General features: G+C 41.4%; 1 protein-coding gene across 1 annotated transcript; it reads right to left on the reverse strand.

Annotated features, from left to right (window-relative positions):
- Positions 1–1,492: 1,492 nt before the first annotated feature.
- On the reverse strand, positions 1,493–15,920 carry gigyf1a (GRB10 interacting GYF protein 1a; the record flags this gene model as incomplete). Its single annotated transcript, XM_079257685.1, has 24 exons — positions 15,656–15,920; positions 15,492–15,555; positions 13,532–13,661; positions 13,217–13,312; positions 12,913–13,030; positions 12,318–12,426; positions 11,751–11,950; positions 10,448–10,677; positions 10,049–10,172; positions 9,734–9,919; positions 8,965–9,119; positions 8,114–8,279; positions 7,741–7,964; positions 7,289–7,389; positions 7,056–7,156; positions 6,869–6,942; positions 5,576–5,713; positions 5,249–5,467; positions 4,925–5,139; positions 4,624–4,781; positions 3,063–3,226; positions 2,502–2,546; positions 2,102–2,246; positions 1,493–1,560 (listed from the first exon to the last, which is right to left on the reverse strand). The coding sequence occupies exons 2-24, from the start codon at positions 15,524–15,526 to the stop codon at positions 1,493–1,495; spliced, it is 3,201 nt and encodes a 1,066-aa protein (XP_079113811.1). The 5' UTR covers positions 15,527–15,555; positions 15,656–15,920.
- Positions 15,921–16,359: the final 439 nt, after the last annotated feature.

Consider the following 16,359-nt stretch of genomic DNA (forward strand, 5'->3'; position numbering starts at 1 on the left):
CGATGGATCACTTCTAGACTGAACTACAAATTTCTTTTTAAACAATATAAACTTACATACAATGTGCTGAGCACCGACACACATCACACTCGCTCTCAAAAAGAGTTAATGTCTCAATGGCCATGCACCCTATCAAAGTTCTTAGGCACAAATGTGCATTCATACACATACAAAAAAAAGCACATGTATTCAAAATGAGTACCTGTAGTCTGAACTCATTTCTATTAACAGTAAATGAACATGTCATGTAAAACACAAGCACACAAAATCTTAGGCGCACACACCAACGTCCCTCATGATTCATTGCGTCTGCCGGTTATTACAGGTTTACAGACACCACAGAAACTGAGGGAAATAAACTAGTGGTGGCCATCATGTGATGAGAACAAAGCTAACATTTACACATAAATGCATTTATACTGTTTTTTTTTTATCTCTAAATGGGGATGAAGAGCTGGTGAGAGAAAGGATTTTTGTGCAATTGCCCTCTCTCTCTCATTCAGTCACACTCAAAACAGATCAGATCCCTGTTTGGAAAGGGACACAGACAAACACTGAAACCATGAATACGAAACCACCATCTGAAACAAAAAGGAGAAAAAAAAAAAGAAAAAAAAATACAAATGGCCTCTTATGTTTATATTTTAAGCGAAACAATGAAGAAAAACAAAAAATAAACATTGTGCAGACTGTATATTACTGACACAACCCAACACACATCCTCAGACACACACACTCTTACACATTCACAAAAATATTCACTTCTATCACTAACCCCATTTGTTTGATTTTTTTTTGTCATTTTTTGTCATTTCTTTTTTTAGGCAAGTGCAAATCTTCAAGTTTTTTTTTTATAATCCATTTTTTCAATAGCTTTACTTTTTATATAAATGTAAAAAAAATGCTCAACAAGAGAAATATCAACAGTGTTTGTCTTTTGAGAAAGGATTTGCTCTCTGATAAGGTTTCAACTAAACGGTCCCCCTGACTTTGAAAACCTAAACAGCCTGACTATTAAACCCCCCCCCCCCCCCCCCCCCCCCCCCCCTTTTCCAGTTCTGAGGCACACAGATAATGTGTTATGACACACACCATATGCCCACTGATTCCAAAACCACACCAAGAAAAGAAAAAAAAACAAGAAAAAAAAATCCACATCTATTCAAATCCCATCTCAATAAAGTGCATTAGTTCAGTATAAGGTGCTTAATCTTTTGAGTGCCAGAGGATACCCATCTCAACCTCGCCCCAGCTCACCCCCCTCTCCCCTGCTCTAGTGATCAACTGGTGCAAAAGGGAGCCCTTTTTTGCCCTCTATCTGGAGCTTATCAGGGAAAGAGACGCACATCTAAACGCCTCCACCTTGCATCTCCCCTTACGCTCGCTCCCTTTCCGACCCGCCCCCGGTTCCCCCAGCAGTGCACATTCGTCATCAGGTTTGTCTGATTAAAAGAAAGGCCTCAGGTAGCTATTGCTGCTGCGCTGCGTCACATCAGTAATCCTCCACCATCTCCATCTCATTCAGGCTCAGACACTCGCCCGTGTTGTGGAATGAGTACCCTGCAGGGAGGAGGAGGAGGAGGAGGAGGAAGAGGAGGGAGTGGGCAGAAAGGAGAGAAACGATGGAAAGTAATGTGAGAGCAGAAGGGGATAGGATGAGAGAGAGTTGGGAAAACTGGCTCTTGAGTCTTGAGAGTTTATAAGTTCTTTATAAATTCCTTTATAAACTCAAAACCAAGCAAATGCTTCCAACATAATACTTCAGTCCATACAAACCTTCACACGCCAAATGTTCACCGGTTAAAGCTTGACTGAAAAGTTACCAATCAGAACAAGCTACACTATGTGGGTAACATAAGTAGATCAAAATGAGATAACAAGAGGCATGCATAGATAAATGTAAAGCATAAACACTTCCTCTCCAACAGCCCACTTGCAGAGGCTGCAGACACTTAAAAACTATGTTTATGTGACAGGTTGTGTTTTGTATAATCCAATGTAATCACGCTGATTCAAATTGACTCAAAACTAGTAATGCATAGATGGACCATTTGCAGATAAATTAGACTGAAAGAAAAGACAAATAAGACAAGTCACTTACCTAAGATGCTGGGGTCAGAGTGCAGCATCATGGGCTGTTTCTTCTTCATTTTCCCCCCCTGGTTGTCATAGAGACCAGCTTTCCCCATGTGGTTGGCCTGGAACATGGACTGCAGGGTGCTTGGATTCATACCTCGCATTGAGTCCTTAGAAGAAGAAAAAAAATAAACACGTTAAATGGAGATAACAGAAAAATTAATCGTCATGTGGAAGTGGCTCCAGTGACTTCATTTTAATTTTATCATGAAGTATAATCCAGGAGAAGCCACAGTTTAACAAAGTCTGTCCTTATTTTTTAGCTTTTATCTCTGAATACAACTCTTGTTACAAAAGGTCTCCAAATAAATGAGGTAAATTCTGTGAGGTGATGTCTGAAATGTTTTTGCATGAGTGGGATTTACCTGCAGAGGGAAGTTCATGTTCAATCCACCCACTTCCTTTGATAACTGGGGAACAAGTAAATAAGGGAGAAAAACAGATTTTCTTTGTGTTTAAACAGCATTTCTTCACAGATTATGGTCTATTGTAAGACATTACAATAAAAAAGACATTACAATAAAATCCAGTCATTTGGGTTAGTATATTGGACATTACTTTTCCAATAACACAGACAATCATAACTAACCCAAATGACTATTAGAGCAGAGCCAGGTTTCATGATCTGGATTTATCTCTCAAGTCTACTAAATAGTCATTATTTTATAAGTTACTTAAATGCATCACATCAAGTACCAGTCAAGTTGCAAAGTGAACATTATATTTGTGTCCTGTAGAGAATAAGTGTAAAGTCAAGACATTTTTAGTGTAATTTGGTTAAAAGTTTACCAATCTCAGTTCTACAAACACAAAGTAAAGTCTGTATCAGAATGTCAATCAGAACGAAGTCGTTTGCCTTTTCTTAAATAACAAGCTGTACCGAGCTATGTTACAGAAATAAAAGCATCCTATGAGCTCAGGCCTACCTGTTGCTGCTGCCTCTGTTGGTTGGCTTTCTGTTTGGCACGTCGCTCCAGAAACTGTTTGGCGAACTCTTTGGCTTCCACTGTGTCTCCAAGGTAGGACCGGATGAAATCCAGCACTGCATAGGGAGACTCCACCTCCTTTAGGTATGCCACGATAGTTGCAACTATGGAAGACAGAGTAAGCAGTTGTTCGCGCATCATGTCCATGTTGCACATAAGTCTGACAATGACATGTTTAATGTGGACTCGGTGTGATCATTTCTACTCATTGAACTCTTCATGCTGGGGTTCAATTAACTCTGCAATAATAATAATAACTCAAAACTAGTTTGTTTCAGATCAAGAGAAGGCGGCTTTGAGAAAAACAGAATTTGGGAGGAAATGTCTGCTTGAGCAAATTTGCAGTCAGGAAGACACAAAGTTTCTGCTAAAAGGAAATGAATCTGTAAAAAAAATCCTATGTTTGGGTTTAACACCTCAAAATCCAGTCAGAGATATTAGAGCCAGACAGAGAAGCAGAACATGAAACTGAAACGGGGCAACAAAGATCACAGCAGGGCATCTCTGTTAGTTAAATATGCTCATTACCTGCAATTGTGCAAAATTACAGATGATCCCATCTTTCGCCTCCTCCAGGTATATTTATTTTTCTATATGCTCTTGTGTTAATAGGTGCAGATGTGGAAAGCGTGATAAAATGTCAACTGAGGAAGAGAACATCTGCTTTCAAGATCTAGAAAGGTAATGATGCTTACACACTCTCCGCTTACCCAAGGCCAAGCTATTAATGACTTTTCAATATGTGAAGTGCAAATTACGGCTGCTTGTGTGACTAACTGTTTCTGAGAGGTTGGAAAAATAAATGGATTGCCACATGAGCAAATGCATTAAAACCAAGCCACTTTAGCTTCCTTTTCACTTGGTGTTTGTGGTAAAATCTTTTCATATACCTAAAAGAAACAACACAGACTTTTGCAACAGCTTCGTCTCCTACCCCAACTCTTAGACCCAGCCTCTCAACATAGTTGTTCTGGGCAATACTCATAAAAGATGTTTGAAGTGTGCCGAACAAATCCAAACAATTTCTCAACTGAGTTACAAAACTACACACACTGATTCAAAATAACTCTGACTTCAGAGAAGCTTAAAAAGGTCAACTTGTCCTCACAACCAAACATACTATTTTTTGGTGACCTCTCAGAAACAAAGGGTAATATGCTGTCCTTAAAGAGACAGTGGTCCATCAGTTGTTTTTTTTACTTAGCAAAGAAAAGACTTTTACTTTTAAAATGGTTGTGGTGAACATCATATGAGGAATTCCAGTATTCATGATAGTTGCTGGGAAAAAAAAGGTCTTGTGAGATGTAAAGGCGTTGTACAAGAAACATTCTCGAGCATCCACTGTATTATTGATGCTGCAACATCTTGTTAAGTCGAATTAATGGTCAAACATGTGAATGGGGAATCCATCAGTTCATAATCCTCAGGGCAATCAGCTCAGTTTGAGGGGAAACTCAACACACTCACGACATGGCTAAATACGTGCAAAGTGAACGCTTACCATCCAGAGAGGAGGAGGAGTTATTGGCAGAGGTGTTGAGAGCGTGCAGCATCTGTTCACACCAGGTGGTGAAGCCATCTTGAGGCTTCATGCCCTGTAGCAGCTTCAGCAGCTTCTCCTCCTCATCTGTCCTCTTACGACGCATCATGTACTGATCACTGAAGGAGACAGAAAACATATTCAGCTATTAATGATCGAAAGACAGTTAAATATGTCTTATATGCCAAAAACAATCATAAGAGTTTTCTTTTTAAGTCAAATCCATGACTTTATATCAGTGATATAAGCTGATGTTACGTACGTGAGGGAGGGGCTGCTGCGGCTGTTCTTTAAGCTCATGTTGTTGTTGCTGTTCCCACGCAGGCTGCTCTGGTTCTTCACAGCCTCATCCCACATGCCCATGCTGCCTGAAGAGCCTCCACTGCCCCCCTTACCCTCCATACCACTACCCCACATGCCAACACCCTCCACCCACTGCCCTCCCATGGAGGAGCTCCCCATGGACATACCAGGGTGCTGGAGGGGGCGATACGAAGCACGTTTAACATATCATTGACAACCTTTATACATTATTTATATATGCATTTTCCAAAAACATAAAAAGGACAATCCCAGTACGACTCACTCGGTCTCTCTGCTGCTGGGCTCTCTGCTGCTGCTGCTGCTGCTTCAGGAGCCTCTCTGCCTCCTGCTGCATTTCAAGCAAAGCCAGAGCCGGGGGCTTTCCTGCCTTTGTAAGCCCAGAGGAGGAGGCGCTGCTCCAACTTGAGCCGCCTGCCCCAGGCCCCTGCTGCTGGGGGGTCTGCTGCAGCAACTTCATGATGAGTTCCTGCTGCTGACGACACTGTGGGAAAAGCCGCATTTTGTAAAATACGTAGCTCCATATGGCCATGACATATTTTTATTAACTGTAACCAACATTCCTTATTTTGTTGACTTCTACTGTAAGTACCTGCTTGCGTCTGAAGAGTTCCTCCTCTTCCCTTCTTTTCTGCTCCTCTTGTTGCCTCCTCTTCTCCTCCCTTCGCTTACGTTGCTCCTCCTCCTCACGTTTCGCCCTGAGTTCAGCGTCTCGCCTCTCCTGCTGAAGCTAAGAGAAGACATCGAGTTAACTGGGTGAGAGGACAGGTTTTACCCATAGACTGTATATAAAGATGGACGTAGCCTCCGCGACGTCACCCATAGGTTTCTGAAGAGCTGAATTGAAGCTCGGTGGGGGGTTCCTACCGTCGCCATCTTGGCAGGGGCATGCGTATCGTCTCGTCCGGAAAATACAAATATGGGCAAAGAGGTGGAGCTGAGAGGGGAGCTGTGAGCGTCATGGTGGATGATTGACATCAAGAGAACTCCGAGCTTTCTGTCGCTAAAAGCTAACCCGGATATAACAGGAGCTAACCAGCTAATGGAGGTAAGCGGGCTAAAGCTAATTCATGTTGTTAACCGGCTAAAAACCGCAGTTCTACGTTCTTCTTACTTGAAAGGGAGATCGGTACCTGTCAATCAAAAGGACACGCCCCTAAATATGCAGAATTTCAAGATTAAATTACTTTTAAACGGGCGAGTTAGAAAAAAAAATTCACTCCCCTCACAGTTGTCATGAAGGTAAACCTGACCTATTAACTGAAAATGGATTTTTGAACCAGGCTGTAAATATGTTTATTTCTCCTGTGAAGTTGGTCTTTTTAACATGGGAGTCTATGGTGATTCACTCCTTTTTTCAGCCAGCCCCTAGTGGATGAAGGGGGGAACTGCAGTTTTATGGTAAATGGACTTGTACTTACATAGCGCTTTTCTAGTCATGCAGACCACTCAAAGTACTTTACAACACTTGTCACATTCACCCATTCACATGCACACTCATACTCCGATAGGCACATCGGAGGGCAGCTTGGGGTTCAGTGTCTTACCCCAGGACACTTCGGCATTTTAGTCAGGGGAAGCCTGGAATTGACCTCCCAACTTTCCAGTTGAAGGACGACTGCTCTTCCTCCTGAGCTACAGCCGCCAGAGGCTCCGTCCATCTTTCATATACCGTCTATGGTTTTACCTGTTCCTATCTTATGCATTGATTAGTCTGAGGGTTTAGTCTAATCTAGTCAGAGCAGGGTTAGTGCAGTGCAACTAATCTCCAGATTTGTGAAGTAAGTGACAGGAAACTATGTGGACTCATTACAAATGAAAAAATGTCAGCAATTAAACAGGTATTTAATAAAAGATAAACCTTATGACTAACAAGTGAACTCACCTTCTGAAGCTGTTCGAGAGTTGGACCCTGAGTTGAAGGATTCATTGTTATGTCCCAAAGACTGGCTTCACCGCCTAAATGGAAATGATTGAGGGTCATTTTACCAGCAGCCGCTACAATCCATGTTCATTTGTTTTAACTGGATGTCTTGTAAACAGGAAAAAAAACAGCAGCAATCTGACTGCACCTGACGACTGTGAAGCTGAGGTATGCATGTCCCACATGGACCCTGTATCTGGCACTGACATCGACCTGTTCATCGAAGGCATCACACCCTGCTCACTGCACCTACACAGCAAAATGCAACGAGTTATGTCAAGATAACAATGTCCATTCCTCTAAAGTGGTGATACCATGAATAATTTATATTTGAATGTGTGATTGTGAGGACAAACTTATATCTTCTTCCATTCGGCCCACCTGTTAATGAGCTGGAATAGCTGCTGCTGTTGGAGCTGTTGATAAAGAGCTGCGGCTGCAAGCTCCTGTTGCTTTTTCAGGCGTTCCTGGTCCAGGTTTCCCTAAGTTAATAAGAGATCAGCAGTTAATACAAAGCAGTTTCAAATTCATAACAGCCTACTCTACTATAGTTTTGCTTGTAATTAGTTTTCTTTTGCATTTATTGACATGACTGTCCAACAGGGGACCCTTTACTGATCAACTATGGTACATTAATTAGCAATCACATGACCCTGACCTGAATGTTCTGTAAGGTGCAGCATATGTTTAGTTCTACTTAATAACACAAAAAGCCCCTGGTGTCGTTCACAGACTCAAATTTAAATCTTCTATTTCCATAGCTTGTTATTAGTGTTCCCTCTAATCTGCATCTTCCCCTCCCCATCTTCTAGATTGGCTGAACTCTGACTCACAGTCCCGGCGGGCCCCCGGTTGGGCTGCGGGCGCTGCGTTGGTGGGAGCTGTCTCACCAGGAGGGGCGGAGGAGAGGGCCCCGGGGCAAAGGGCACGCGGCCCCACATCTTGATGACGTCACCCAGGGGCTGAAAACCCTCGTCACAGCCCCGCTTTACCAGCAAGCTCATGGTGAAGTATCCAGCCTGGAACCACTCGCACATCTCAACGGTGGTGAACGGACCTGGTTGTGGACCGGGACAGGGACAGGTTTACAACTGAGCCTTCTATTTTTCTTCTGCGCCTAACTTTTTTGCAATCACATATTCATGAAATCTTTCTAAATGCTATGACATATAATGTCTATATGACTAAGTAACTCCTATATTTTACCCTGGATTTCTCCCTGGGGGTCTTTGTAGAACCACTTCATGGCAGCCTCATGACTTAACGGCAGAGCAGCTGCCGTGTTCCTGCTCTCCTGCTGCTGCAGAGCTTGGGTGAAACATTCCTCCTCCAAAGAGGTGTCCTGAAGGGATGCCACCATCTTCTCTGCCTCCTTCATAAATACACGCAAACATAGATTCATTACTTATTTAACACCATCAATCTAGCAGACATACATACTCAGAGCTCTTGTTGCTATGCACCACTTTCATTGAGTCGATACTGCAACTGAGCTAAAGATCATGGGATGAAGCTTGGCTCAAGTAGAAAGTCGTACAGTTTCTATTTTAGCTGTGCAAAAACACCCAACACATATGGAAAATAATAGTCTATGATCAGTGTTTTTCAACCTTTTTTGAGCCAAATCACACTTTTTTCACAGAAAAATCACAAGGCACACCGCAAACCCATTTTTCTTTCTTTTTTTTTTTTTTAAAGTCCATATTATTCATATAAAGTCCATCTCATCAAAGCCTCTTGAATAGAAATCAGATTAACACAAGAAGAAGGAACTTTATTATCTTTCACTGGGACCTGTTTGGATAAACACAGAGCTGCTTTTTAGACCAATTAGGTGAAAAGTGGGTAATTCCTCAGGGCACACCTGATAATCTCTCACGGCACAGTGGTTGAAAAACACTGGTCTATATAATTATTAATAAAAGAGTCTGATCTCCCTCAGCTGCGCTTCTGAATTATCATCTGAATCTGTAGATTTAATCTGTAACTCAGTTAGCAGTTACAGCCTTCATCTGACCTTTAGAAACACACTCCTTGACCATTACTGCTGTTCATACCTGTTGCAGATGTTTCATGCCTTCATCATCCTCTGCATCACCTCCAGAAGGAGGCAGTAGAGGAGCAGCAGAGGAAGGGGGTGGGGGAGGTAAGCCGGAGGAGGTGGCGGCATTAGGGCTCAGCTGGGTCTTGGAGCCCCCGATGGGAGCCAAGTCTGACACAGAAACAACAAAAACAAGAAGCATGAGTAAAACAATGGCTTCTATATTTAGTGTTTCTGTTTTTATGTGCTGGCCATGGACGTGAACGGCAGAGCCACCTACTGGCTCTGTCTCCATCTGTAGCCATACAACAAGTACAGCAGCTTCAGTAAACAACATATTAAATGACTGGGGGATAAACAGATAATATATCAACCCAAAATATTATCCTTGCCAAATTTTCCTTCCTCTCTCGCTTTGACACACACACATGCACACCTTCACACAGCCGTATGACTACAAGAGCCAATCACAGGTCAAAGACCTGGGACAAGAAATCTGAAGCGTTGGCTCGATTAGCTGCATTTCATAAATATAAACTCAGGCTTGGACAGTAGAAGACCAACTTTTTGTGACGAGTAGCTAAACTCAAAACGTAATAGTAGCACTTTACAGGTATCATGTAAGAAGGTTCTGCATAAATACAAGAATTATGAAATTATGAGACAAAAACAGCTCAGTGAAAGCAAACAACACAGCTGCAGACTAGATCTCTGTTTGCATTGAGGCATTTTTCCTAGTTTACAGTCAACAATGTACAAAGCAGAATATTTGGTGGACAACATACCATCGACAGGGATGCTGTTGACCTTGACCGAGTGGCTGTTACTCAGCTGAGTGTTTTCCACCACTTGGCCAACATTCGCAGGTTGGGACTCTAGAGATGGAGGGGAACAGTGAGCTGGAGGGGAGGCTGAGGGTGATGCTGGCTTTATCTTGACATCTCCGATACAGGACATGGCATCTTTACCCTCTATAAGAACAGAAACAACATGGAATAATTGTTGGTTATTCCTTTTTCTTTGTACTGTCTTGGTTAAGGACAGCCTTTCTACACATTTCTAAACAATAAAGAAAAAAGAATGAAGATTTTTCCTCTCACCCTTGTCTTTATCTCCTTCAGCGCTGTTCCTTTCTGTGTCAGGGTGGCTTTCCTCCTCATCTTCCTCCTCCTCAACGCCCTTAAACTCCAACTCCTCTTCTAGGATTGTCTCCTTGCCACCCTTCTAGTAGATAAAAACCAGGAAAAAACATTTCTTCAGATATTGATTAAGACACAAATTTGTCTGTAAAATAATCATGAGGAGGGAAAATAACTAGTCGCAAACAGAATGCACTGAGTTCAATAGGAAATGTCTCCCGCAGCTTTTTCACTTCCATTCTACAAATGCACCACATGTGGGTTGGATAAAAAGCACTGAAAAAGCATTAAGATTTCACAGAGCAGGCACACGTTTGTAAGAAAAAGAAAAGGAAAAAAAAAAAAGGTGATTTCAAATACCTTCAGGGGCATGAAAGCTCCAGAAGAATCAAACGTGCCCATCTCTCCGTCCTCTTCATCTGTACACCACTCAGGCAGGCCGTCCCTGTCGTCCTCTAGTCCCTCACTCCCTGCACGACGGCGGCCAGCACCGTGACCGTCAGAGTCCCGAAAGTCAAAATCAAACTTCCGACGACGACCTTCACCTGGACCACTGTGGTCTCGCCAGCCAGCTGAGCGAGGACCACCATCTAACAAGCATACAGACAAACGTCAGACCCCTAAGCAAGGTTTTAAATCAGAAAGATGGCATTTCAATGAAGTAGTTTGGTCCTCTGAGCTCCAGAAGTTGCGGTTCTGTTACGAACCAGCTTCTGTGTCATGCATGAGGGAAATGTGAGTACAAAGCTCATGGTGTCAGCTAAACCTCCATCTTGCCTCTAGAGGTCACTAGAACTATCTTTATAGGAAGAACGCTGCACAACATTGATATTATAACCATTCAACTGGGAACTACTCGCTTCATGTAAATATTTCCTGACTGCTGCAAAGTCTTACAGAATACATGAATTACTCATTCAACAGTAAGGTTTTAATCATTGTGTACAAAAGAAAAAAAAAAAAACAAGTAAACATGATTTGTTCATTTTGAGTATTAAACAGTAACTATTGACCACATTTCTTCATCCTCACTCAACTGAATTCAGCCATTTTCACATAATTACATCAACTATGTTGCAAAGTTAACATTAAAACGTAGTTATTGTTGGTTACACAAACTCTTCTAATCTCCAGCTAAAATCGACTAGTTACCACTAGTAACTGTGGGTAAACAAAATCCTGGATAAAATGTGCTTTAAAGGTGGAGTATGTAAGATTTTCAATATTTTCAAAATAAATTAACTAATAAAATAACTACAATCATAATTAGAAAGTTTTTTGAACATGTAGGTTCCAGTCTGTCCATATTTGATGCGTTATTAAATTACAAGTTTAATTAATGACAAATGACAAAAAGCACATTTTTTTTACTGGTAGGCAAACATTTAAGAAGGGTCTTTGTCATTAATTAAACTTGTAATTTAATGACGCATCAAATATGGACAGACTGGAACCTACATGTTTTTAAAAAAAACTATCTAATTATGACTGTAGTTATTCTTTTAGTTAATTTATTTTTTTAAATATTGAAAATCTTACATGCTTCACCTTTAACTGCATGCAAAGAATATTAAAATCAACTCATAAAGCATTATTTGTCTAAAATTCCTGTTACCAAAATAGTTTGAGGCATTACTAATATAAATGTTTATATTTCTCGTACCATCCCTGCGGGATCCAGCAAGTCTCCAATTGCTGCCTGGCTCGCCCTCATCCTCCTCCTGCTCCTCTCGGAGGGTGCGCCAGTTATCGCTGTCAGCCCTTGTGTACTCTTTCCTCCCAGGACCCCCGGGACCTCCAGTTTCTTCAAAGCCAGGACGCCCCACCTCCCGCCGCAGCGGCTTCTCAAATCGGCGCTCACCCCTGAGGAAAGGCGGGAAATAGTTAGAAAATTACACCATTTAACAGAAAGAAAAAAAAAAAAAAAAGTTCAGTTTTACCCTTGAGGAACATGTCTTACTAACACTTTGACTGCAGGAATACATACACATAAAATTAATAAAAATTAATAAATAAGATATTCACACTCCACTGTTGCCAAATTACATCATAAAAGATGTCCTTAAATATTAAATAAACCATCTTCTAAGAGCAGAAATAACTGAGCAGGTTTTGGAGGATATTCCACAGGATGACGGCTACTGTCCGCAGTGTTAAGTGCCAACTGAACAAAAGAGTCATTAGAGTTGCAATCACTTGTTAGTTTATACAGGTTGAGATTTTCCCTTACCGGTCATCCCAACTCTGGCTGCGGTGTATCTCTCGCACGCTGCGACCGAAACCCACCTCTGCATCTTCAATACTTCTTTGGTAGAATCCACCTTCACCACGACCACGACCTGTTCATCAGCACAAAGAGGTGGCCATTCTTATTCGATGTAAATATACAAAAGCAGTAAGAAACTTTGACATGATGTGGAAACCAAGCAGGATTTTTCATTGTAGTTGTTCCCTTTGCCCTCCTCAAGGAGAAGCCATGTGTTTACAATGGCATTTGCTGTGTGTGTGTGTGATGTGTGTGTAGACAAGGTGAATTCATAAGCGCAGTGGTTTTTATTCAGGTGGACAAAAGGACGACCACTTAAACAGGCCAAAAGGAAGTGTGTTGCATCAAGATGGTGGAAGAAAGAGGGGAAATAAACACTCGAGTAGCTGCCTTGAATAGTTCTATACTTTGCTTGAATAATGGCCCTTGAAGTTCCCACCAAGAGCCAGAATGTTTGTCGCTCTTGGATGCTTCAACAGATTCATTATAAGCATGTCCAGGTTAAATCAATGCTTTATCGCTGTTAGTCTCTCCTACTTGTTTGTTTTTTAGTCCTTACCTCGACCGCCTCGCGTGGCCCCTCGTCCACGAACTACTCCAGCTGGGGCAGCCCCACCCACCCCTTTTCCCATGAGCCTCAGCACTGCCACACTGTTCACAGACATGGAGAAGTTTCTCTGCAGAGTAAGTGAATAAAGCAAAAGAAAAGAATGTGAGGAATTTCAGCTCATAGGCACATTTGTCTACCAACATAAAAGTCTGTCTTTTAGCTGAGGCTGCGTTATGTGACATGCCACTTAATAACTCTGAAACCTCATCCTTTACAGGTATCAGAGCACTTGTAAATGTGTGTTGTGGCAGACCTGCTCCTCCTCAGTGAGAGGCACCAGTGCCAGTGGCTGCATGGGCTCATCTTGCAGAATAGCAGCAAACTCCTTATCCTGCATGTCCTCTGGGACCTACAAATAACAACAGTAAGTGTTTAAGAGGGCAAACCCATCTTATAATTGCAACCTGGAAAACACTAACTAATGGGAGACAAGCGTTTGAAACCACATAAGTGTTTAGAGGGAACATCATAATTTTTTTTTTTTAGCCATTTAAACACTGCAGATTAAGAAAGACATTAGAAAAAAAAACCCTAAACATTCATATTAAGTTGGAAGATATTCACTAACCTTGTTGTCTTTGATATAAAGTGCTAACATCTCCTCTCGGCCGTAGCGATACTCGGCCAGCTTGTACTTTGGCATGGCGGGGGAAGGAGGGGGAGACGTCACACTCCCCCCACTGGACAGTGCACGAAGCCTGTGTGAGGAAGAGCACACCGACCATTAAAAATATAAAAGATCTCAGCACATCTCTCTGATAAAAATGCAGAAACTGCTCTTTAATCTAGTTTTGATAGCAAGTACTAAAAAGTCTATTGTCGATCCTCAGGAGAATTCCAGTTCAACTTCATTGGATTAAAATAAAATGAAGTCTTATCACATCTTGCAGCAGAGAAGGAAGAATTTAGTATACGTTCACTGCCAAATAAACCATCCTCTTACACACCCCCACCACAATCTACTTGGTCCAACACAGATGATACAGAAACTTTCCAATCTCAAGATTTCATTTTACAAAGCTTTTACTAGAAAACTGGCTCCCAAGGCCTGCTGTGAAACAATGGCTCCATTCAGAAGGCTTTACAAAGTGTGTCATTGATTCACAGCCCCACATCAAAACCATATGCAGCTCTGAGATGTAGTGGTGGGTGTGGGGTATAACAAGGTAAAGGAAAGCATAATCAAAGGCAAGTTAGTGGAGTTAAACATATTAAAGAGGATAAAATAAGTAGAAGAGAGCCAAAGAGACATACCAGCGGATGGTGATACTAAAAAATATGACTATCCAATTCATTTATATTTGCTTTTGTAAAACTAAGCTTTTATAATGTGAGAAGCTGGACTTGACATTTTTAACACAACTGAATCTATGCATTTATTATCCTTTCTTAAAGAAGCTGGAGTTATAAATCGAACACAGATTTAAACTCATGAGTGCTTTCAACACAACAGCTAACATGCTTGCTTACTACTGCCAACAAAACCTCAAATGCTCGAAATAAATGAACAGATTTATGATGCCAGCATGCTTAAAAAGGCTTGCAAACGTGCTGGGCAGACGGCTGTATGTGGTGAGCACATGAGCTTGCTCTGCAGCCGTATTAAAAAGGGTAAAAGGAGAGGAAAGCAGCTGCAGATGTGTAAAGAGGGAAATATTCTGTGAGGCTGGCAGAGCATCAAGAATGCACACAGCAGTCACAGGCCCAGAGATGGAGTGCTACCAAACAGACTACTCCCACACCCCACACCCCCCTCCACACTTAATCGCTATACAAACATCCACTGAGGAAGAAACAGCAGAGAGACAGAGGGATGGACAGCGCACTGCCAGACAATGGCTATGCCTACATTTTGATAACATATGAAGCACAGACACAATAAACTCTTAACATTCTTTCAAAAATATAGTTATGATGATTTACAAACAGTGATGACTGGATGGTGTTTCACTAAAGACCAAATCAGCTTGGACATTTTCACTATAAACAAACTTAAATATATATTTTTAAACAAAGCATTTTTTCAGGATGCTCGAAGTACTGAGCCTAATGTGATGCATTCGAAGGCCCTCAATAAGAGGTAAAGTCAATATAGTCATCACAAGGAGTAGTGAGATTACATGCAGTCATTAAAGTATTTGTTTACTATACTGCTTAAAATCCCCTTCACACACCAACTGCAGCCATTTGATTAAACGTTCTAACACAAAAATAAAAAATTTAGTCACCTGTGAAATAGACAGGATTGGGAAAAAAAAGAAAAATCCAATGATTTTAACCAACTTGGACATAATCGACCCTGACATATGACCAATTATCTGATAGATTTAATGGTGATATAATAATCAAAACTCAATTATTTGCACCTCCCAGTTCCAGGATCTCCTACCCAACCTTTAAAGCACCATGTAATTAAAAAGAGAAAATTAAACATTCTTATCATGTTGCAAAAGATCATCATTTACATTTAACTTCCAGGTGTTAAACAGCACAAATAAACCATACTGTAGAGAAATCAGATCAATTACCATTCTGGGCCGAAGTTAAGAGTCTCAGCAGTCATATTCCTCACGTCCACACAGAACTGAGTATCTGTACGAAGAAAAACAAATACATAACACACAGCATTATTGCAGACCCATATGAAAGAAGGAATGAGAAATGGTGATAATTACATTAGAAACCTCCTTACCCTGTCCTGATAATCGGAGCAGGCTGGACTGGGCTGGACCAGGCTAGAGTTGGCTGGCTTTAGTTAGGCTTAGGTGACTAGAAGGCTGAGTGGTGCTTAAGCTGTGGTCACAGAGCTCCCCAAACACACAGACACAAAGAGAATAGCTGCCAGTTTCAGGTGCTTGAGGAATACCAGGTTATCAGGTCCTAACTAGTTAAGGAAGGGGTTTCGATGAAAGTTTGGAGAATGGAAGCTCCTGCTACTCACAGCACAAAAAGGTAGATGAACTTAAAAAAAAAAAAAAAAAAGAAAAAGAAAAAAAAAAAAACAGAGCAAAAAACAAAAAAAGGAACCTTGGAAATCACCAGTGGAACAAAATAAAACTCTTGAAGCAATAATGTTTTCGTTCTTGTGTTTTACAGCAGTTATATCTCACATTAAAGTTAAAAATATGAACTGATTCATCAAAAAATGAAAACGCTGGAACAAAATAACAGCCGCAACAATGCAACCGGCTGCTGGAACAGCTGCCAAATGCAGACGCAAGTCGCACTCCTCTTCTCCTGCCTGACTCCCCCTCTGTGCCTTTTTCCTCTCACTCCAGCTGAAATGTGGATAGATGGAGACCCTCCAGGTAACTCCTTTATATCTCGTCCTCCTCCCTTTGCACCACTGGGAAAAAGAAAAAAGTAAATGTAAATTTAAAGATGAATCAGAGAAAG

The sequence above is a fragment of the Telmatherina bonti genome (genome assembly GCF_933228915.1).
Source record: "Telmatherina bonti genome assembly, chromosome: 18".
Classification (NCBI taxonomy): domain Eukaryota; kingdom Metazoa; phylum Chordata; class Actinopteri; order Atheriniformes; family Telmatherinidae; genus Telmatherina; species Telmatherina bonti.